General features: G+C 47.1%; 1 protein-coding gene across 6 annotated transcripts in view; it reads left to right on the forward strand.

The window, feature by feature from the left end:
* The first annotated feature begins 674 nt into the window (after window positions 1-674).
* Window positions 675-22,864, forward strand: part of LOC142489263 (amine oxidase [flavin-containing] B-like) — a 221,312-nt gene continuing 199,122 nt past the window's right edge. For 2 of the 6 annotated variants that reach the window (XM_075589730.1, XM_075589725.1), the window contains exon 1: window positions 675-954. In XM_075589730.1, the coding sequence (XP_075445845.1) occupies window positions 909-954 (46 nt within the window). In that variant the 5' untranslated portion in view covers window positions 675-908. The remainder of the gene's footprint in view (window positions 955-22,864) is intronic. The other 4 variants (XM_075589723.1, XM_075589724.1, XM_075589726.1 and 1 more) reach the window with 2 other exon arrangements.

Below are 22,864 nucleotides of genomic sequence, written 5' to 3' on the forward strand. Positions count from 1 at the left end.
TATTTGTATATTGTCACAGACACTACCATGCTGATAGGACTGTAAACCTATAAGCTATTGCCTAAAATATTTATATGTAGATGCAAAATACTGTACAGTACTGTAAATACAGAATGCACTATTAACTACAACCAAGCTATCAATATTTAGAAAAAAATACTGTTCAGTGTGCCAATTTGGGGATTTATTTATTATAAGAGCAATAATATTCCTACATTTTGCAATTTACACCACTCTAAAGTGATTATTTGCTTTTATGAAGCATTTGAAATAAAACAAAAAAGTGCATCTTTTTAAATTAAATTAAATTAAATTAATATATCATGAGGTTGAGGGTAAATTATGTTTTAAATCAGATAGCTTGGAGATAAGCAAGAACATGAATAGACTACAAAGGCGAGTTATTAATGTAATCTGCTTTTTGTCTTATTGGCAATGTTTCAGGAATGGCAAGTAACCTGGATAAAACATGACAGAACATAAAATCGCTAGTTTAAGCACATTTTCCAACTTTGTACACAAGAATGAAAAGATTACAGCAGAGCAAACATGCATCTATTTATTGAGGAAACATTCCCCAAAACTTGGGCTTATCTTTGCTGTTGTACGTATTGAACCACTCCCGTTTCAACAGCCAATAGCGGGTGTACAGTGTTTACTAAATCCACCCCTGTGCACTACGAGTTTACCGACTGCAAGAGACGAGCAGTGGGAGGAATTGCAGCCAGGCTGTGCGAGGCAGTAGGCACTGTATTGTGGCTCTGTATGCTGCCACCGTTTTCTCTGCCTTAAGAATAGAGTGCCAGAATCTGTCAGGGAAGAGAAGTATTGGGAATCCCTTGCAGTTGACAACGACCTAAACAAAGCTATAAGTAGCTCAAAAGGAGAGCGACAGTGAAGCAGAAGACATGAGCAACACACATGATGTGATTGTGATCGGCGGGGGCATCTCAGGTCAGTGCTTAATTATTTATACCCTTCTTCAATGATGCTCTTCCACTGGCCATGGTGAAAGGGAAGGGCAATCGTACTATAGATGGTTTATTATTTCAACCAGTGTCTTGTGTTAGTGATCGCAGTGACTTTCCCTAAAGATTAGAAAAACGGAGTACAAAACAGCTATGTAACTGTCCAATGTTAAGCTAACGAAATGTGGGTGCCAACAATAAATGAGAACAACGACTCGGCCGCCATATATCTGGGCATTAGTTTTATAGCTTGGTTATACAGTAACTAAAGATCCTGAGGCACTATACATAGAATTAGATCAGGGAAAAAGTGCAGATGGTCGGGGGGTAAATCTAATTAATGTCCTAATCAACATGTGTCCAGAAATCTTAACTTACTGTACATACTGTAGCTTCTGCATGTTTAGTGTCAATTATGTCTGTATAATGTATATACTTGTATAATGTCATTATAATTGACACTAATCACTAAATGTGATCATTTATTTCCATTTCAAAGTTTTTTTTATTGTTGTTGTAATACTGCTGGTGGCAAACTGAATTGCTTTTACGGTAACATTAGCTGTTGTATCTTTTTATTTTATTTTTGTTCCATAAGGGTCAGTTTGAAATTGTCCTTTAATATTTTTATTTAGTTATGTTATTGTTTATTGTTACTGTATAGGTTCATTTTCATTGTCATTCATGAACCTAAAGGGTTCATTTATTAAAGGTTTCCAGTTGCAAACTGGGGCAAATCAGGTGAATTTTATTTTTGCCCTTTTTATATTTAGTGGTGTAAATGGGAATGTTTTCCCCTGATAAATCTTCAGTGTCTTTCTCCTATTCTGAAGCCTGAGGAGCTTGGATAAAAAAAAAGAAAAAACCTCAGTAGGGGCTTACAGTATGTATCAAGGCAAAAGTTGGGCAATTTTTGGGAAAATAACTGCAACTTATGTGCCAAAGAAAAAAGTAAAATTAAAATCAATAGGATTTTTTTATGTGGTAGGTATGGTGTAGATTTATGACCTAGAATTGAACCAATTTGTCTTGTCACATAAGCCATTTAAAGTAGTAGTCCCCTGAACATTCTTTTGTTAACAAGAATGTGAACAGGGGCAGTTTTTTTTCAAATGTTTTCTTCTTGTGACCTTGTAGAATAAATACATTTTTGACCATGACCCAAAGAAAAAATGATTACAGAGTTTTCATAAAAAACAGATAAAAGACCACAGATATACTAGCTTGAATCTATTTAACTTGAAAAATGAACTATACACTAACACAGGGGTGCGCAAAGTTTTTTGGCTGCGCCGCCCCTGTGTCTTGGTCCCTGTGCTCGTGCCCCCCTCCCGTGTGACCAAGCGTCAAATGACGCTGAGGGTCACGTGACACCCCAGCGTCATTTGACATGCGTTGTCATGATGACACAGCGCGTCACATGACCCCGCTGCGTCATTTGATGCTGCGTTGTCATGGCAATGTGAGCAGAAGCCGGCGGAATCCCGGTAAGTACAGGTTGCAGATGCCTCGCACGGTCCACTGGCATTTAATTTAAATGCTTCGGGGAAGAGCACGGGGCCTCTGCAACCGCCCGCACCCCCCCCCCAGAATATCTAGCGCGCCCAACAATTTGCGCAACACTGCACTAACGTTAGTTGAAAAAATTATAATTGCAGGAGATATAGGTTCCACACCCTCCTCTCTCACTCCCCCCACCTCACTCTCTCTCCTCATGTAACACCTTTTGCCCCCCCCCCTATCGCAGATGGGGACCATGTGGGGAAATACAATTGTGTTACTGGGTGTGGTGCGTTACCTGATAGGCTCACAGAAGGCCTGAACCTCCGCCACTGGGAGCCTGGAGTTACATGATCATTCGTTGAACACAGCACCTCCACCTGTAAGGGCTCCCACCTTAGTGGGATGGTCCTCTTACAGGAACCACAATAATAAAACACGCACACAGTGTATGCTAATAACTGTTTACTATTGCTAATACTAATAACTTCAGTACCTGTACCACCATGGGCGTCCGCAGAAATGTTTTCAGGGGGGGGCATAATGTTAACTAGACAGAGAGAGAGAGTGGTTGTGGGGGGGTGTGGGTGACGGGGTGGGTGACTGACACTTTGACTGACTGACTCGTGTGTGACTGACACTTGGGTGGGTGACTGACTGACTGTGGGTTGGTGTCTGTATTCATTCACAGACAGACAGACACAAACACACACCCTCCCTCTCTCAGACTCTCCCTCTCCCTCTCAGACTCTCCCTCTCCCTCTCAGACTCTCCCTCTCCCTCTCCCTCTCAGACTCTCACTCTCCCCCTCAGACTCTCCCCCTCAGACTCTCCCTCTCAGACTCTCCCTCTCTGACTCTCCCTCTCTCAGACTCTCCCTCTCTCAGACTCTCCCTCTCTCAGACTCTCCCTCTCTCAGACTCTCCCTCTCTCAGACTCTCACTCTCTCAGACTCTCACTCTCCCTCTCAGACTCTCCCTCTCAGACTCTCCCTCTCCCTCTCAGACTCTCCCTCTCAGACTCAGACTCTCCCTCTCCCTCTCAGACTCTCCCTCTCCCTCTCAGACTCTCTCTCCCTCTCCCTCTCACTCAGACTCTCTCTCTCACAGACTCTCTCTCTCTCTCACTCAGACTCTCTCTCACTCAGACTCTCTCTCTCACTCAGACTCTCTCTCTCTCACTCAGACTCTCTCTCACTCAGACTCTCTCTCACTCAGACTCTCTCTCTCTCACTCAGACTCTCTCTCTCTCTCACTCAGACTCTCTCTCTGACTCAGACTCTCTCTCTCACTCTCTCTCTCTCACCCAGACTCTCTCTCTCACTCAGACTCTCTCTCTCTCACTCAGACTCTCTCTCTCACTCAGACTCTCTCTCTCTCACTCAGACTCTCTCTCTCACTCTCTCTCTCTCACCCAGGCTCTCTCTCTCACTCAGACTCTCTCTCTCACTCAGACTCTCTCTCTCTCACTCAGACTCTCTCTCTCTCACTCAGACTCTCTCTCTCTCACTCAGACACACACACCACACACACCACACCACACACACCTTGTCTGGTGCCACTCTAATGCAGATAGTCCCAAGGTGTAGCCCCATCTCTTTCTTACCCCCTCTCTTCTTCATTCACTCTCTCCCCTCACCCCTCTCTTCCTCACTTCCTCTATTACACCCCCTGTCTCCTGACTCTCCCCCCTCCATCAATTATCCCCCTCTGACTCAAACCCACTCCCTGAATCCGTCCTCCTCACATTCATTCCCTCCCCCCCTGATCTCTCACACACACACAGACACACACTCAGACACAAACTCAGACACTCGCAACAAGGGGGAATCGGAGCAGGGGGGGGGGAACCGGAGCAGGGGGGAGAATCGGAACGGGAAGGGGTGACCCGGAGCAGGGGGGGAATCTGAATGGGAAGGGGGGACCGGAGCAGGGGGGGGGGAATCAGAACAGGGGGACCAGAGCAGGGGGAAGATTTTGGAACGGGGGGGATCGGAGCAGGGGGGGGGGGGAATCAGAGCAGGAGGACAAGGGGGAAGCGAGAGTGGCATGGAGCAGTACTCACCTGACTTGCTCCATGCAGGACAGGGCGGGCCTCGCTATGCAAGGTCAGATAGACTCCGCAGGGGTGAGCAAACTTTTTATGCCGAGCCCCCCTTTTCATCCATTTAATTTCTCGGGCCCCCCCTGCCTGACGTAATCAAAATCACATGAACCCCCCCCCCCGTTTATTAAACGATATACAATGTAAATACAAATATGTTTCAACAGCTCGCGCTTGCAAAATTGGGCTGCGTCCACGCTGTCGCCGAGAGTGGTGACATCACCAACTCTCCAAGCATGAGCACAGGGTGTCCTGCATAATTTTGCAAGCACGAGTGGGGGGTATGGATCAGGGCTATTTCTGTGTTTGTGTGTGGCTGTGTGTGGGTGTGGGGTTGTGCGCATTGACTGCTGCTGAGCATGCTTCAATGTCAATTTTGTTTGTCTCCCCAAGCGCCAAGCTTGGGAGAGCGTACACCCTCCAGTTTGTGCAACACTGCATTCAATCACAACACCCATACACACACACAATCACAACACAGACACACCACACACACAATACCCCCCCACACACACTAATATCACAACACACTAATACCACACCACACAACACACACAATCAATCACAACACAAACAACACCCCCCACACCACACACAATCACAGCACACATTCAATCACAAAACACACACATCACTATACATATATATATATATATATATATATATATATATATATACACACACACACACACACACACATCACTATACATATATATATACACACACACACACACACACACACACCACTATACATATATATACACACACACACACACACACACACACACACATCATTATACATATACACACACACACACACATCATTATACATATATATACACACACACACACATAATTATACATATATATACACACACACACATCATTATACATATATATACACACACATCACTATACATATATATATATACACACACACACACACACACATCACTATACATATATACACACACACACATCACTATACATATATATATATATACACACACACACATCCCTATATATATATACACACACACACACACACACACACACACACACACACACACACACACACACACACACACATCACTATACACACCACTATACACACATCACTATACACACATAACTATACACACACACACATCAGTATACACACCAATATACACACACACACATCACCACCACACACACACACACACACACACACACACACACACACACACACACACACACACACAACTATACATATATACACACACACATCACTATACATATATATATATATACACACACACACACACACATCACTATACATATATATACACACACACACACCACTATACATATATATATATATACACACACACACACACATACACACACACATCATTATACATATACACACACACACACACACATCATTATACATATATATACACACACACACACACACATCATTATACATATATATACACACACACATCATTATACATATATATATACACACACATCACTATACATATATATATATATACACACACACACACACACACACACACACACATCACTATACATATATACACACACACACACATCACTATACATATATATATATACACACACACATCCCTATATATATACACACACACACACACACACACACACACACCACTATACACACACACATCACTATACACACCACTATACACACATCACTATACACACACACACACATCAGTATACACACCAATATACACACACACACACATCACCACCACACACACACACACACACACACACACACACACACACACACACACAACTATACATATATACACACACATCACTATACATATATATATATATACACACACACACACACACACACATCACTATACATATATACACACACACACATCACTATACACACCAATATACACACACACACACACACACACACACACACACCTGTACTGCATGCTCGGTTCCCCACGCTGACAGGAAGAGGAGGGCTTGTGTCTGTGTGCAGAGGGGACGCCCCGCCCCCTCTGCAAGCACAGGGAAACACAGCACGGATCTTCTGCCTGGCATTGCTCTGCTCTGCTCTGCTCTGCCCCTGCTCTGCTCTGCCCCCAGGTTTCGCCGCACAGGCTGTGCCCCCCCCTAAATAATTTGGCGCCCCCCAGTTTTGCGCACCGCTGAGATAGGGCTTGGGAGGGACAAAAAAAAAATCCTGGCAGCGTGCCAACACGCGCCAGCCAATCAGGAGAAAAGGGAGGTTTTTTTTTTTGTTGCAGAAGAGCGCGCTAAATCCTGTCACGCCAGTGCCCTCTGTTCCCCGCTGTTGGCGGCCCAGGATCCAGGGGGGGGGGGCAAGCGCCCCCCCTTGCCCCCCCCTGCGGACGCCCATGTGTACCACACAGAATAATGCATATAGTCATACACATAGAAGTGCACTGGGTGCACACATCACCATAAATATTCCCTCCTCCAAAGTACTTGGGTGCTGGGCACCAATCCCCTGATGCCCCTTTATGTCCACACCCACTCAATGTGTTGGAGATAGCGCTATCCCTTTAAGTGTTAGTGCACTACTAAAGGTACCTGCCCGGGGCTCCAGCCTACGGGTGCCGCTATTCAACTGGGTTTGGATCCGCCGGATCCGACGTGATGTCCTCCTACGCGTGGGGTGAATTCCGGCGTGGATAATATCACCGCGGCTCAGCAACGTCTGTACCTTGGAGGGGATCCGTCTGCAGCCGGCAGGCCGCTGCTTAGCAGTCGCTGCTTAGCGTGGCCTCCGTGAAGATAGTCTATATATATATATATATATTAGTCTCTGGTAAGATAGTCTGTATACATAGAGGGGTCTGAGCCAAGACCCAGAAATCTGAGCCAAGACCCAGAAATCAGGCTGCGCGCCACAGAGTGTATCTTTACTTAACCAAATAGCTAAAGGGGCAGATCTCCTTCTCTAAGTAGAAAAAACAAATATGTGCGCACTAAAATATATACTTAATACAAAGTGTTAATTGTGATGTCAATTTAAATAAAAAAAACACACCCCACCATGTGGAAAAGGTAAATAAATATATACCAATGTAGATGAGCGTCTGCTGCTGTGTAAAGGGTAGCCCAAGACCCTAGAATCTAGTAACAAAAAATCAAACAAAGCGCACAACACTCATCGTGAAAAATGTAATAAACTATGTTTATATATAAGGTGTTTCAAGGTTATGCGTACATCAAGGTAGATTAATCAAGCATAGAGCCACAGAGTGGCTTCTCTAAGGCCACAGAGTTCCTTCTCTATGGCCTGTCCCTGAAGCAACCAACAAACTGGGGCAAGGGTAACCTTTATCTGGGGCCTTTGGGGGGTTATCTGGCCTAGTGCAAGGGCTACTGCTCCCCTGCACCCTCACTCACTAGCTCCCTGCTCCAACTGCTAACTGCCAACTGCCAACTGTATCTCAAAGCAACTGCCGAGAATCCTTGAGCCCAATTGGCTGTTCTGGGTCACCTGGGGCTTTCCTCCCTAGGCCTCATGGGAGTTGTAGTCCCGTGGAGGCTGCTGTAACATTGGGGCCGCGTGCGCAATTGCACTGCACATGCGTGACTTTGGAATGGCCGCCGCAACTCCCACACTTCACTGCTCATGCGCGATTACTGTGCCCGCGCATGCAAACCATCATGGTGGCCCCCGCTACCCGGGTGCGCCGCCGAGCCTCCCGAGACTCAAAACGCTCCCTGCTCTGGCCCCCACCTTTGGAAACAGCCGGCAAGTCCGTCGCTGGGTCCGGCGGCACCCGCGACCGCGCTGAGGCAAAGGAGGGGGTCTCTGGGAGCCAGAGGGGACCAGGGCTACACACTCCCCCTGGTAAAATCCCAACGACCTCGCTTGGGTAGCAACCATAACCATGTACAGAAATTATATAATAAAAAAAATGTAGTACAATTATATAACGTAACACCGTGCAATGCTCTACATGAGATTACACAATTGCGTGAACATCACAATAACGGTCTGTATCTTGGCCCGTGACCACTGCTGAGCCTCATAGTGGGGTGCCCCAACTGAATCGTAAGCTACCCGATTGGGAGGGTGCCTCATTCTTTGGCTTCTGCGAAGCTCTGGCTCTACTTCTTCTGGAGAGTAATGTGCATAGTCCTGAGGCTCAGCCTCTCCCATTGAGGGTATAAATGTCTCTGAAAAGTCTATTTGGGGCATGAAGCATGGGCTTCGATGATCCAGGGGTCTACTCATTGGAGTTCCTTTATGAAAAGTTGTTTGTTGAGGCCCTTTACCCGTAGCTCCGCCGGTGATGACCAATACGTTACTGATGCCTCAGGTGTCAGGTTCAATAAACAGAAAGTCCATGCACACCAAGTCCATGGGACCCGAACTTTTCAGATGAGCCATGGGGGCGGCTCTGGTAGGGAGGGTCTTGCGCTGGATACATCGGTAGCACCGACGACAGTGTCGCTCCACTGATTCACGCATCCGTGGCCAGAAGAACCGATCACGCACCAACCCAAAAGTCTTTTCTACCCCCAGATGGCCATGTTCATCGTGTAAGGCTTTCAGGACCTTATTTTGTAGATTTCGGGGTAGGACCAATTGCTTCCTTTCGGGATGGTCATGGTACTGTACCACCCGATAGAGTAGGCCGTAGTCCATCTGGAATTTGTCAGCTTCCCGCATGAGAATCGCCACCACGTCGCTTGGAGCACGCTTCAGCATATCCAGTTTGTTTTTCTGCACGGCTTGGCGGATAAGGCCCACTACTGCGTCCCTTATTTGATATTGTATCATATCTTTCCACGAGATAATTTTATCAAAGGTGACGTTCAGCCCATCAGGATCACAGTAGGCAGCAGGTAGAGCCTTGGATTGGCATCCCAATGAATCCACGACATGTAATTCAGAGAAGGCCACATTATTCCCCACTATAGCTGCGGTTTTGCACAGGGCTCGCATTCCTGGCCCAGGAATTTCCTCCCAAATATCCTCATCCGGGGTGGCCCCTAGTCCAGGCCTTCTAGATAGGGCATCAGCTCCAATGTTTAGCGGCCCAGGCTTGTACTTCAAGGTAAATCTGTAGTTTGCGAGAGATGCTAACCATCGATGGCCAGCAGCGTCCAGTTTGGCGGTGGTCGTTATGTATGTCAACGGATTATTGTCTGTACGCACTTCAAAGTTGACCCCATACAAGTAATCGTGGAGTTTATCCACAATCGCCCATTTGAGGGCAAGGAATTCCAGCTTATGGACGGGATAGTTCTGTTCGCTGGGGGTTAAACTGCGGCTGACATAGGCCACTGGTTGGAGACCGGCCAGATATTTCTGATGGAGTACGGCTCCCAGCCCGTTGAGGCTTGCATCCACATGAAGGACGTAGGGTAGTTCAGGATCGGCGTATGTGAGAATGGGTGTCTCTGTTAAACATTTTTTCAGATCAAGGAATGCTTGTTCACAGGTATCTGTCCATTTGTCATCGAACGGCGCTCGCGCCCATGTAGCAGGTCGGCCCGTATCTTCTGGGTATATTTTGAGAAGATTGTTAAGAACCTTGGTTCTACTGGAATACCCTTCTACAAAACGGCGGTAGTATCCGCAGAATCCTAGGAAGGAGCGTAGCTCCATGACGTTTCCGGGTCTTGGCCATTCCATCACTGATTCAATTTTGGCGGGATCCGTGGCTATCCCTTCAGCGGATACTATATGTCCCACGTAGGTCACTGAGGTACGGCAAAATCGACATTTATCCAAGGATAACTTTAGGCCTTCTTGCTCCAGTCGATCCAACACCTTCATGAGTCGCGTTTCATGCTCCTCCAACGACTTGCCGAAAACAATGATGTCATCCAGATAAACGAGGCATTCTCGGGGGTTCATGTCCCTGATCGTCTTTTCCATCAACCGTTGGAACGTTGCTGGGGCTCCGCAAATACCTTAAGGCATGCGAGTGAATTGATAGAAGCCCAGAGGGCATATGAAAGCTGTCTTCTCTTGGTCGTCTGGACTCATAGGCACCTGGTAGTACCCAGACCTCAAGTCCAAGACACTGAACCACGGACTTCCCGCCAGGGCATTGAGAATTTCTTCAATTCGTGGCAGTGAGTACTGATCAGGAATTGTACGGTTGTTCAGGGTCCGGTAGTCGACACACAATCGCACTGACTCATTCTTCTTTCTCACCACCACGATCGGCGAGGCGTAGGGGCTACGGGATTCAGTCACAATGCCTGCTGCTTCCATCTCTCGTAACACGTTTCGCACATCCTCCACGTCTCGAGGGGCAATACGACGAGATCTTTCTCGGAACGGAGTGGTGTCACTTAGCCGGATAGTGTGTTGGACATTTCGGCTACAGCCCACATCCATGTCACCCGTGGAAAATATGTCCTTCCGCCGTTCCAACTTGGCAGTCAGCCGTGCCCTCCATGCCGCGGACAAGGCGGATTCCCCAAAGTCAAAGGCCATTTCTGTGGGCTGCTCCATGGAGGCTGCATCATCTACTTGGGCGGACATCATATCGACAGAGGTAACCGCGTATATCCGTCCCAATCGTTGCCAATAGTCTAAGGGCATGGGATAGGGAGAGGTGTTGTGAACATATACCTTGACATTCAGAGGCATTTCGCCCTTCCACTCTCGGATCTCAGGCACAAGTCGGTAACCCCGATAGGCATCCTCTTCGGGCACACTCTCTAAGGAGAAGAGCTGATCGGCTTCGTCTCGTTCTGGATAGCAGCATTCCGCCCACATAACTTCTACTCCCCCTGGGGGAATCACGGTCACTCCATTGTGAGTATTGAATAAGTCGCCGTATTCTACTTCATCCGGACTCGGCGGCTCGTCTTCCTTCATACTGGGTTGTATGGGTAGAGCCGAGAGGGGTAATTCACAAGCCTCTTTCAAGTATGCTCGGAACACTGCCCGTACCACATCGGTATTTGTTCCCAAGATAATTGGGGCACTGGGAGGCTCCTGAGGTTCGGAGCATATTAGCACCTCCACTTCCATTGGATGGGACTTGCCAGTGTTCAATTGTAGTATGGCTAGCCGAAGTTTCACCACGCCGTCAATGGTGTAGGCCTCCTGACTAAGTCCCCAGAGTTTCATTGCGTCCGCAGTTTGCAATGGCAGGTGACTCAGATGTTGATCATAGAACGAGCGATACACAATGGTCACCTGAGATCCGGTGTCCAACAAGGCAGTTGCGTAAATGCCTTCCACGAGGATGCGTATAAGAGCAGCTGGTCCCACCCGAATGTAGGCGTCTGTGGTTATGGCTTCTCGACTGCTCAGCGGGGTGGGGCCCTCGGACGGAGAAGGAGTTTCTTCAGTCTGCGCCGTGCAGGTCATGGCTTTGGGTGGGTCGGTCCTGACCTTTCTTGTCCCTGTGCAAGTCTTAGCGAAGTGCCCTTCTTGGCCGCACCTGAAGCAAGCTTGACCCCCCGGAGAGGTCCCAGTCCTGGATGCCGCCGACTCCCTCTTGGGGAAGTGTAGTGCAGCAATAGGAGTTTTATGAACAGGGGAATCCTCCTCACCTTCGATCTCTTTGGCCTTTGCGATTGCTGCTCTCTTTAGTTCATCTTGAGGATGTCCTTTCGTCGAAGTAGCGGACTTTTCTCGTCTCGTAGAGTCACTCGGTAGCTTTGGCCGGTGCAACCGCAGATTACCTTCGTGAGCGAGTACTTTGTCCATCAACTCTTCGAAATCTAGAGGCTGATCTGTAGAGAGAGTACAGCTGACTCGTATCGCCACGGGCAGAAGCTGCTGGACTCGCATGCCATCAGCTTGGGCTGCCGGAATAACCTCCTTCTTTACCAGAGGCCATAGAGCCAACTGGATCCGACGAAGAAACTCTGACACTTCTTCTCCTTCGACTTGCGTGAGCGAGTAGAATTTGGCCAGTAATGACACGGCGTCCTTAGGAACCCCATATGTCCGGGTTAGGGCCTGAATCAGGGCTGCCGCGTCAGCGTTAGGGTGTTTATTATCGTAAAATTGCACCATATGCGTAGCAGGGGATCGTAAGCACTCGACAATCCGTTGCCGTTTTACTGTATCAGAGCAAGTCCACTCCGGGAGCATGTGTTCCGTGTGGTCTTTCCATTCCTCAAATTCTGCCTCACCCGCCGGCGTGGGTCTATTCCCGGAGAATATCTTGAGTTTGCGGTATTGATGGGAATGAGAGGCCTGGCTCAGAGCTTCTATTAGCTGAGGTAGGATTCCTCCCGTCGCTGGGTCCACCTGTAAGGACTTAGGGGCCTGGGAGGGTATACTGGTTGGACGTCTGGTACTTGTCTGTCTTTCAGGGGACATGGAGGGCGAGGGCCCAGTCTGGAGAAGGGTCTCCACGGGGAGTCCGGGACTGAAGATTACCCTAGGTATCAATGGCTCTGAATATAGCAAGGACTGTCCTGAGAGTAACGCGTCATATTTCCCTTGGCCGTGGGAGGGTCCCGGTGTGGCTTCGGGATAGAGTATGGGGGCCGGCAGTGCCCTAGGTAATTCTGAGAAAATGACATGACACCCCGGAGGCAAGGCTCCCGGAAAGTGTAGCGCGGCAGGGGTGATATTGTCCCTTACTTCAGAACGGGATGCTATAAGGAGTATGTACCAGCGGTATGTGGGGTTCCATCTCCACCCTATTTGGCAGGCTCGCGCGAACCCGGGAAGGGATCTGACCTGATTAAGGACTTCTTGACAGGGGATTCCTGCTGGCACATCCCCCACCGCGAGCACATGGTGGGGGGACTCGTCTAATTCCAGCGCCCAGTCGCGCACTTGTTGCTTAGACGGGGAGAACATGGTAGTGACTGCAGCAGCTCAATTTAGACTTTAATAGAGCACCCCAGGTCTGAGATCTCAGCAGCGCCTCCAAAATGTAACACCTTTTGCCCCCCCCCTATCGCAGATGGGGACCATGTGGGGAAATACAATTGTGTTACCGGGTATGGTGCGTTACCTGATAGGCTCACAGAAGGCCTGAACCTCCGCCACTGGGAGCCTGGGGTTACATGATCATTCATTGAACACAGCGCCTCCACCTGTAAGGGCTCCCACCTTAGTGGGATGGTCCTCTTACAGGAACCACAATAATAAAACACACACACACACACAGTGGATGCTAATAACTGTTTACTATTGCTAATACTAATAACTTCGGTACCTGTACCACACAGAATAATGCATATAGTCATACACATAGAAGTGCACTGGGTGCACACATCACCATAAATATTCCCTCCTCCAAAGTACTTGGGTGCTGGGCACCAATCCCCTGATGTCCTTTTATGTCCACACCCACTCAATGTGTTGGAGATAGCGCTATCCCTTTAAGTGTTAGTGCACTACTAAAGGTACCTGCCCGGGGCTCCAGCCTACGGGTGCCGCTATTCAACTGGGTTTGGATCCGCCGGATCCGACGTGATGTCCTCCTACGCGTGGGGTGAATTCCGGCGTGGATAATATCACCGCGGCTCAGCAACGTCTGTACCTTGGAGGGGATCCATCTGCAGCCGGCAGGCCGCAGTCGCTGCTTAGCATGGCCTCCGTGAAGATAGTCTATATATATATATATTAGTCTCTGGTAAGATAGTCTGTATATATAGAGGGGTCTGAGCCCAGACCCAGAAATCAGTCTGCGCGCCACAGAGTGTATCTTTACTTAACCAAATAGCTAAAGGGACAGATCACCTTCTCTAAGGCCTGTCCCTAATGCATCCAACAAACTGAGGCAAGGGTAACCGTTATCTGGGGCATTTGGGGGGTTATCTGGCCTAGTGCAAGGGCTACTGCTCCCCTGCACCCTCACTCACTAGCTCCCTGCTCCAACTGCTAACTGCCAACTGCCAACTGTATCTCAAAGCAACTGCCAAGAATCCTTGAGCCCTATTGGCTGTTCTGGGTCACCTGGGGATTTCCTCCCTAGGCCTCATGGGAGTTGTAGTCGTGTGGAGGCTGCTGTAACATTGGGGCCGCGTGCACAATTGCACCGCGCATGCGCGACTTTGGAATGGCCGCCGCAACTCCCCCACTTCACTGCTCATGCGCGATTACTGTGCCCGCGCGTGCAAACCATCATGGCGGCCCCCGCTAGCCGGGTGTGCCGCCGAGCCTCCCGAGACTCAAAACGCTCCCTGCTCTGGCCCCCACCTTTGGAAACAGCCGGCAAGTCCGTCGCTGGGTCCGGCGGCACCCGCGACCGCGCTGAAGCAAAGGAGGGGGTCTCTGGGAGCCAGAGGGGACCGGGCTACACTCATCTCAATTCTTCCCCCTCATCTCTCACTCAATTCTTCCCCATGATTCAACTCAATTCTCCTCCCCCCACTCAATTATGTTGTGGGTAGGGCTGATCTGGTGTGGTGTCAGTGTGGGAGCTAACTGCAGTGCTAGCTTGCCATGCAGTGGCATATTGCAGTTGCATATGATGAATTTGGGCCCAACTTCTGGGCGGGGAAACAGGCAGGGGGAGGAGGAATTGGGCACGGAGTGAAAGCCTTGCCTCCCACAGCAAGGTGAGGCCCCAGCACGAGCAGCCAGACGTGGAAGTTGGGCTTGAACCCTGCTGCCACCGGGACAGCTTTCAGCACAGGGCGACTGCCCCCCCCCCCCACCCGCATACGGGTTTAGCGGGACGTGGTTTCACCACTGGCTAGTGGTGACTCAGCAAATAATCTCTGATGACCCAGTAGTGGGTTGTGACCCTAAGTCTAAAACGCACTAAACTAGAGGGTCCCCAGTGCTGATATTTTCATCACCGGGGAGCCCCTGGTCCATAGATATGTTCCACTGAAGGCAAGCGCATTGGTGGTTTAAATCTCCTGCGTCATGCGGACCAGTAAAAAACTGCAATATAATCTGTCTGACCCATATGTTGTAGGGCATGTAAATACAAGGAAGTGCTGGCGCCACCCTTGCTGTTAAGTATCTTGCGAACCAGGGGTCCCTGGAGAGGTAATTAGTTTGGTTCAGCTGTGGGGACCCCATAGTTCCCATCTTGGTGATAAAAGACGGAGAATTAACACCATACTGTTTCTCCTACAAACCTATAGTTGAGAGAAAATAATAATATTTTAGAGTCCCTATATCAACATTTGGAAAATAGTGCCATGCTGCAGTTATTCTTCTAGCATCATATTAAATGATGGAAACATATTAATCAGAATTCTTATATTTGGGGCAAACACACTGGCTAACTGTGACCCTACCCCATTTATATGGGAGACTCTCTCATAATTGTATCTTTTTTTACTTTCTCCCTGAAATATCTTCCCTTAAATAATTAAAATCAGTGGAAGACAATGAAGTAAAGTACCATAAGTGAAGCTAGTTCAGCTGCACTAGGGCCTCGACTGTTAGGGACCTATCTTTCAATCCCACTGTGTACCGCCTCCAGCGCCTTGTGCACCTGGAAGTTCCTCAACTGGGTCTCCACCTTTTCAGCAGCTTCCACACTCCCCAAAAAGCCAGTGCAGCTTGACACGAAAGGGACGCTGTTGCGGTGGTATATATGTAGCACGTTCCCTTGATTCCCTGCTACTTCTTTGCATATTGCTTTCCTGTGAGCATGGCTGAGCCTTGGCTGCCAAACAGTATTTTGCTGCCGTAGTCTTTTGCAGTAACGATAGACATTGCGAGTGTATCTTTAACCTAAATTCAATGCACATTATTAATTTGCATAGCTATACCCAGGCTTTTGTTTTCCATAACTATAACAAGAGTCATGCTTTGTGTTTCATTGCGTTATGGGTTAAGTGAAATTCTGTGTGTGTGTGTGTGTGTGTGTGAGTGTGCGCGCAAATTTTTTTTTCCCTTTGAACTTTCCTTAGTGCTGAGACTGTAATTTCTTTGTTTAGCTGGGCCTCTTGTGTTATACCTGTATATTACACCCCCTTGTAGAATCAGAGAGTGAGATGTACCAGCTGTCGGCCTTGAGAAAGATGAGGTTGCTTAGCACATGAGTTTTCTTTTTGCTTAATCTGCTCAAATACAGTATATTGCAAAATGTACAGTGGTGTGAAAAAGCAAGTACACCCTCTTTGAATTCTATGGTTTTACATATCAGGACATACAGTAATAACAATCATCTGTTCCTTAGCAGGTCTTAAAATTAGGTAAATACAACCTCAGATGAACAAAAACACATGACATATTACACCGTGTCATGATTTATTTAACAAAAATAAAGCCAAAATGGAGAAGCCATGTGTGAAAAACTAAGTACTGTATACCTTATGATTCAATAGGTTGTAGAACCACCTTTAGAAGCAATAACTTGAAGTAATCGTTTTCTGTATGACTTTATCAGTCTCTCACATCGTTGTGGAGGAATTTTGGCCCACTCTTCTTTACAACGTTGCTTCAGTTCATTGAGTTTTGTGGGCAGAGCCGTCTTAACGGCATTATAGGCTCCCGGGCAAAGCAGTGCACTGGGCCCTGCCTACACAACCCCAGCCGTTTATTGCCTCCCACGAATCCGTTACAATATTCTGCTTCCATATCATTGCAAGCAATAAAAATGGCAACATTTCTCTGGCGAATGCAGACATGCCAACTCTCCGCAACAAGTCGTAATTTTTCTCCTTCTACCGAGTTTGCGGGAGATTTGAATGTTGAGGCGGGTGATCGGAAAATTAGTGTTAAATTCTGGTCTGTGCATAGATTAGCATGGGGTCCCTATGCTCATGGGGCCCCCGGGCAACTGCCCAGCGTGCCCATGCGTTAAGACGGCACTTTTTGTGGGCATTTGTTTATGCACAGCTCTCTTAAGGTCCCACCAAAGCATTTCAATCGGGTTGAGGTCTGGACTTTGACTGGGCCATTGCAACACCTTGATACTTTTCTTTTTCAGCCATTCTGTTGTAGATTTGATGGTGTGCTTGGGATCATTGTTCTGACCCAATTTCGGCCAAGCTTTAGCTGTCGGACAGATGGCCTCACATTTGACTCTAGAATACATTGCTATACAGAGGAACTGATAAGGAACAGATGATTGTTATTATGTTCTGATATATAAAACTATAAAATTCAAAGATGGTGTACTTTCTTTTTCACACCACTGTATAACCAAGTTACTGCAAGAAAAACAAGATAAAGAAAAGTAAGATGTCCAATGAAGTAAGTGCTGACTCTGATATTAAATATGCCCGCCCCTTCTTCTGGTATAAGATAGGTTACTAAGAGACTATAGTTCAGTTCATTTATGTTAGATCAGACGCATATCTTGATTTTTATGTGAATGTTACTCTTGCAAACAGCTGCTGCTGCTGCTTCTGCAATAAAGTTTTTCAACAGATTGTTTTTGTCCAAAAAGAATATGTTGGACTGAGTTTATCCATTAAAGTGTTCGGAGGCTATTGCTAAAGTAATGTACTATTTTGTACTATTCTGTGTAATATAACCCACTCCTTATTCCCATACAATCGATGCTAGGAATCTTCAGATAACAGACAGCCATTCTTTATAAATTATCACTATTTATTCAAGTAAATTGGAGGAACAAACATTGCACTGTACGTCAGTGAAGGATTTATGAAAATATTTATTGCTTTATACAGTAACAGAAATAAAGATTTGGGAAAAATAATACAATCTTCTTCCACCAACATTCTCTGGCTGTGTCTCAAACAGTTTCACCTGTAAGATAATCGAGATATTGATGCATTAATTAAACACTGTGCGGCTTTGTTGGCACACCGCTGTACATGCGCGCACTATTTATACTGAGGTGTTCTGTGAAATAATAATACTATTTCAACTTATTATTATTTCTTGTTCAGAAAGATTCCAAAATTCCAGAAGATGGTTTCCCAGCAGACAAAGTCAATTTATTCTTAAAAAGTTACTTACAAATGGAAGTTCAATCAATGATGATACATGTAGTCATGATGTTATATAACAAAGGAGCTCTTATTCACACACACACACTGCCCCTTAGATGATACACTGCCGACACAGTTTATCCGAGTGCGGCTCATTCCGCAAGCCGGGAAATGTCCCGGCTTGCGAGCCGCACTCCCTCAGCGTGCCGCGCATCACCGATGCGCGGTCACGCATCATCGGGTGCCAGCGCCCCCTGCACGCGCGTCCAGGGCTCCCCGAGGGAGCCCTGGTGTCCCGCGATCGCGGGACGGCGGCAGGGGGTTCCGGGGGACCCGGCGGACCCGGCAGCGGTAGGGAGAGCGCCCCGATCGGAGGGCGCTCTTCCGCTGCTTCGGCGCGCGCCCGTCACCCTGCGGTGCGCGCCAGGATACTGCTGCGGCCAAGAACGGGCAAATGCTCGAATAAACTTGGCCGCAGCAGTACATGCATTGTGTGTGTGTGTCCTTGAAGAGAGTCCAAATGAAAGCAAAAGACTTGCTGAGAGAAACTCATAGTTACTGTATAGATCACCAAGGCTGCGTCCATAGAGGGGGGAGCAGTTCGGAGCTGCACTGATGCTGAGGCTCGCCTGCTGAATCCTGTGCGATTTCATGCACATGCAGGCGAGCCAGCGTGCGCAATAGGGAGAGGGTCAGGCGGGGGGAGGCGTGGCAGTGACGTCGCTGGGCCAATAGCCCGCGCCGCGTCAACGTCACGGCGCCGTGAAGTTGACACTGCTTCACGCTGAAAGTACAATGGAACGGAACCAGGGGAGCGTCAATACCTGAAAAAATATATACAAACTACCATAGTGTATACTGTATATAAAGCAACATATAAACGGTAGGGCTCCAAGGAGCAACAGGGTGCTGGATTAGGGAATATAGTCCATAAACAGCATATAATTAGGGAGAATAATATCCCAGAAGAGAGACAACAGAGCCAAGGATAAAAAAGCCAAATCAAATTTATCCGGAAATGGTAAAATTCAAGGCTTACAAGATACCAGATTCAAACAGGCGTGGGTAACAGGTTTAAAGATGGAACGCCGAGTCGCGACCTCGTGGACCTCCTGCACGTCTGACTTCTCCACCGGTATCTCCTGTACTGCAGACTGGATGCCGATACGTCACTTCCGGGTTTCACGGAACAGTTGGCGCCAACGGAACATCAGCTGGAGACTGTCTCCCTCAGGATGGCACGTTGAGGGTTACGCTCTACGCGTTTCACCGTATAGGGTGGACGGCTTCGTCCTGACGAAGCCGTCCACCCTATACGGCGAAACACGTAGAGCGTAACCCTCAACGTGCCATCCTGAGGGAGACAGTCTCCAGCTGATGTTCCGTTGGCGCCAACTGTTCCGTGAAACCCGGAAGTGACGTATCGGCATCCAGTCTGCAGTACAGGAGATACCGGTGGAGAAGTCAGACGTGCAGGAGGTCCACGAGGTCGCGACTCGGCGTTCCATCTTTAAACCTGTTACCCACGCCTGTTTGAATCTGGTATCTTGTAAGCCTTGAATTTTACCATTTCCGGATAAATTTGATTTGGCTTTTTTATCCTTGGCTCTGTTGTCTCTCTTCTGGGATATTATTCTCCCTAATTATATGCTGTTTATGGACTATATTCCCTAATCCAGCACCCTGTTGCTCCTTGGAGCCCTACCGTTTATATGTTGCTTTATATACAGTATACACTATGGTAGTTTGTATATATTTTTTCAGGTATTGACGCTCCCCTGGTTCCGTTCCATTGTACTTTGAGTGTGGACCCTGAAACAGTCCTACAAGGGTTTGAGTGTTTTTATTTTTATTTATTGCACGATGAAGTTTATATATAATTTGTTTTATTTCAATTGATTGTTTATTTCACTGTTATTTGCACATAGGTATAGTGTTTGAGCGCCATCTAGTGTCCTTTATATGTAAATACTGCTTCACGCTGATTGGATGTTTTCAGCCGACAGCGCTCTGAAAACAGCTTCGCCTGTCGGCTCAAAAATCCAACGCGTCAGCACGCCTGCTGACGCTTGAGTGAGCCCCCTCTCAAGGCATCCTCATTGAGGATGCAGGGGCTCAGCGCGAGTGCCCGCACGGCTCAGCACGGATTCCCGTGCTATGGGCGCAGCCTAACTCTGCCCCCTCTCTGCCTCATGGTGCTTGGGACAAAGGAATTTCAAACCACTTCAGCTCATATTTCCTACCAGGCCTTTAATAAGCAAACCCCCAACATCTGCTATATATCAGATCTCACTTAGGATTCAGTTCCCTTTGTTACATAAAAATTCAAAATCCTACAACATATTCTTAATACAATTGCCTTCATATAAGTTTTAATTCATACATTTTAATATAATAAATGGATTTTTAACATGTTCCATTGAATTTGTGCACATGCGTGGTACATGTATATACAATTGAATGGAATGCATACAATATGTGTTCCATTAAATTACTGCCCATGAACACTCTACACTCTTCAGTCATCCAGTATTGCATGCACGATGCCTAGATGTCACACTCAACTCCTCTCTCACTTTCAAAACGTATCTAAGACCTGTCACTTTTTTCTCCACAACATCACAAAGATACGCCCTTTCCTCTGTTGCTCAACTGCTAAAACTCTGACACAGGCCATAATTCTCTCCCGCCTGGATTACTGTAACCTTCTGCTGTCCAGCCTTCCTGCCTCTCACCTGTCCCCCATACAATCTATCATAAACGCTGCTGTCAGAATCAGTCTACTCTTTCCTAAATCTGTCTCAGCACCTCCCCTGCTGAAATCCCTCTCCTGGCTTCCTATCAAATCCCGTATCACACATTCAATTCTCTTCCTCACTTTTAAAGCTTTAGACTCTTCTGCCCCTCCTTACATGTCAGCCCTACTTTCTAGCTATGCACCATCCTGACTCTTGCATTCTAAGCAAGGATATCTTCTCTCTACCCCCTTTGTATCTAAAGCCCTCTCCCACCTTAAACCTTTCTCACTTACTGCTCCACACCTCTGGAATGCCCTTCCCCTCAACACCCAACTAGCACCCTCTCTATCCACCTTTAAGACCACCTTAAAACACACCTGCTTAACGAAGCATCTGAGTAGCTCCGTGGCTAACACTATACACATGATACATAAAGCTTGGCCCCTTGAAGACGCATTTACCAGTATGCCCTCCTACTGTATCTGTATGTTCCTCCTACCAATTTGATTGTAAGCTTTTCAGAGCAGGGACTCCTTTTCCTAAATGTTACTTTTTTGTCTGATGCACTTATTCCCATGATCTGTTATTTGTATTATTTGTTATTTATATGATTGCAATGTGTATTACTACTGTGAAGCGCTATGTACATTAATGGTGCTATATAAATATAGACATACTGTACATACATACACCTACTGGATGGAATCCATGATGTGTGTGTTTCATCAAATGAATGTGCATACATGCGGGAGCTACAATGCAAAGAGATGCCGAAAAGGCAGTTGCTACCTTAATTAGCCAATAATGATGTGCTGTGTCCCTGAATGTGGTTTCTTTACGAACAAGGTGTTAACTTCGAGAAACCTGCAGCATCTGCAAGACAAGGATAAAAAGAAGGATTAAAACAATGGTATCAGTGGAACATTGCATGAAATCAACAACATTACTTAAAAACAAGCACATTGTATCTACTTCACTTGAACACTACTGAGTTACACTCTCTGACATAATTAAACAATAAACTGTTTGCAGAAAACAAATCGTGCACAGCTAACAAAAATATGGTCTGGAAAGCTGAAGAGCTAATATAAATAATTTAATGGACTAACAATACAAAAAATGGAGGACATGTTCCTCTAATGCATTTCACGCTACTACAGCACTTTATCAAAGAGTGAGTAACGTGTGTTAGCAGATCTATAAGTACTGATTATGGGTTGCGTATGTCATCCTGAGGTCTGGTATAATTGTGTACACCTGCAAAAACACAGGGGAAGATCTTAAACCCAGACCAGACTCAGATCATTAATCCGCTGCTCAGGAACTAAAACTGTCACATTGGCATATGACAGGTTTGTAACGCTTGCGCTCACCACGAACATGCGGGTTCTCGGTACTGATGTGGGAAAGTATGAAACTGCGCACCCACAGCAGCGGATGCACGCCTGAAGGGTGGATAGTCTAGATCACCGGTCTGAGCTGGAGAGAGTGGGTTAGTCTTGATACTTGCCGAGGTCGTAGGTAGGTGCCAGAAGAGCAGTTAGTGTCCGGAGTGTGGTGATCTGGGTTTGGAGAATAGCAGATGGTCAGAGGCAAGCCGGGGTCAGTAATCCAGAGAGAGGTCCTAAAGTCAAGCCGGGTCAGTACACAGAAGAGATAAGCAGCAGAGGGTTAAAGCACAACAGGAACACGGCAAGGCAGGGACATGGGAAC

The sequence above is a fragment of the Ascaphus truei genome, chromosome 3, assembly GCF_040206685.1.
Source record: "Ascaphus truei isolate aAscTru1 chromosome 3, aAscTru1.hap1, whole genome shotgun sequence".
NCBI lineage: Eukaryota > Metazoa > Chordata > Amphibia > Anura > Ascaphidae > Ascaphus > Ascaphus truei.